The 1,769-nt window shown below is 51.3% G+C and overlaps 1 protein-coding gene across 1 annotated transcript in view; it reads right to left on the minus strand.

The window, feature by feature from the left end:
* Positions 1–1,220: 1,220 nt before the first annotated feature.
* CACNG6 (calcium voltage-gated channel auxiliary subunit gamma 6) overlaps positions 1,221–1,769 on the minus strand; it is a 23,165-nt gene continuing 22,616 nt past the window's right edge. Inside the window, exon 4 of the mRNA XM_004715675.2 lies at positions 1,221–1,333. Coding sequence (XP_004715732.1) covers positions 1,221–1,333 — 113 coding nt within the window. The remainder of the gene's footprint in view (positions 1,334–1,769) is intronic.

A 1,769-nucleotide genomic window follows, 5' to 3' on the forward strand; every position in this document is an offset into this window, starting at 1 on the left:
TTCTGCCCTACAAGGTCTCTATGGGTCTAAATCATCTCATCTGGCAGTGAGTTTTTGGAGATAATCTATTCAGGCACCCTGATGGCACAAGCCAAAGATTGGGGTGCTAAGTGAAAGGGGGCAGTTCAAACCCTGCCGTGGCTCCAAGGGAGGATGATGTGGCCATCTGCTTCTGCCGAGATTAACTGTCTCAGAAACCTATTACAGTAATCGGACTCTGTCTTAGAGAATGCCCATAGTCCGTATATATTTCGTATTATTTCAATAAATGTGGGAAACTAACACGGAGGGAAAGATGACCAAGACTCTATTCCCTAACATATAACAGAAGGAATCAGGAAAGCTGGTATTCCATGGTAGGAAAGCCTCCACTTTGGTAAGTTAGAGGTAAAGCCCAGGCACATGATTCTGCTTTAAACATCACTTCCACAGATTCTCCCCTAAGAGCTACGCTGCCTTAAAGTGAGCACATGGTGGATTCTGTCTCCCTGTGGAGGCAGACATTCCCTGATTATCTCCACCCACTGTGGTGCCCATCCCCCCCATGCCTTCCCCTACCTTGTGACATATGTAACTCCTGAATATGCATGATTAATAGCAACCTATAAAGGGCCCCAAAACAGTAAAGGCTCTCTGTCTCTTCTCCCACCTCCACATGGACCACCAAGAGGGGCTGCGGTGAGGATGCTGCCCTGAAATGTGTCTGCCTCCTTTATTTTACTTTCTCTATTTCTCTTCTTCTCTACTACTATTATAATCTTTATGTATTATTGCTGTATAATTGCACCTACGAACCCCGTGATATGGTTAGAGGCTGGTTTATTCTAATAAATAAACCCCTTTGCCGGGGGCTCTTACAGCGCTTGTCACAATCCATCCAGCCTTCGTGTCAAGCACATCTGCCCAGGTGTTGCCACCATCCCTTTCAACACCTTGTCTTTCTACTGGGGCCCCTCGTCCATCCATACTGCCAGGGTGACCTCACTGCTGTTGTTTGCATCTGCAGTCTGCCCCCGGTATGTGACGGCCTCATGGAGATATCTGACGTGTTGCCAGCGCGGATCTCCAAAACACGAAGGGAGCACTCGCGGTTGGAACAAGGGTGCCTGCGGACTGGCCCGTTGACTGCAGGGTGGCCATAGCCCTACCCTTTGTTCAGAATAAAAAGGCCCGCGGGGTCTGCCAAGTGCAATGAAATGAGATCTAGCCCTCCTCCAGCTTCAACGCCTGTCTTCTAAGGTGCCCTCGCTCTTGCCTGCAGCCGCCCCCGGGTCCCCTGACGTGTGACATCCAGGACCTGGGTAAGTACCATATGCAGCAGGACCTGTGGTGTCTAGGGAATACAGGGGGGAGGGAGGGGCACGGGCATTTCCCTCCACCCCCAAATCCACCACCCTTGGTCGCATCGCCAATGACTGCAGGCATTGAGTTTCCTCGCATTTCCAAACCTTTAATCCCACATCGGACCACAGGGAGGGCAGACCTGCGGGCCTTCTCCTCCAGCATCCCCTACACCCATGCCAAGGAGCTCTGAATCCCAAGCCATCTCTCTCTCCAGAGAACAAATTCAGACCCAACTCTTTCCCCCCTCTTCCCCAAATCCTCTAATCTCTTTGCCCCCACCCTGGTTATTCCATCTGGCCCTCAGCCTTCCATTGGGGACCCGCATTTACAAAGAGCCTTTTCCTTCCCATCCCACCCCCAAGCTACCCAACCAAACTCCACCACTGAGAACATCGTCTTGACACAGGGTATGGGTGGGGTGGGGT

Source organism: Echinops telfairi, unplaced genomic scaffold (assembly GCF_000313985.2).
Source record: "Echinops telfairi isolate 266 unplaced genomic scaffold, ASM31398v2 ScPeMD7_655;HRSCAF=1070, whole genome shotgun sequence".
In the NCBI taxonomy this organism is placed as follows: domain Eukaryota; kingdom Metazoa; phylum Chordata; class Mammalia; order Afrosoricida; family Tenrecidae; genus Echinops; species Echinops telfairi.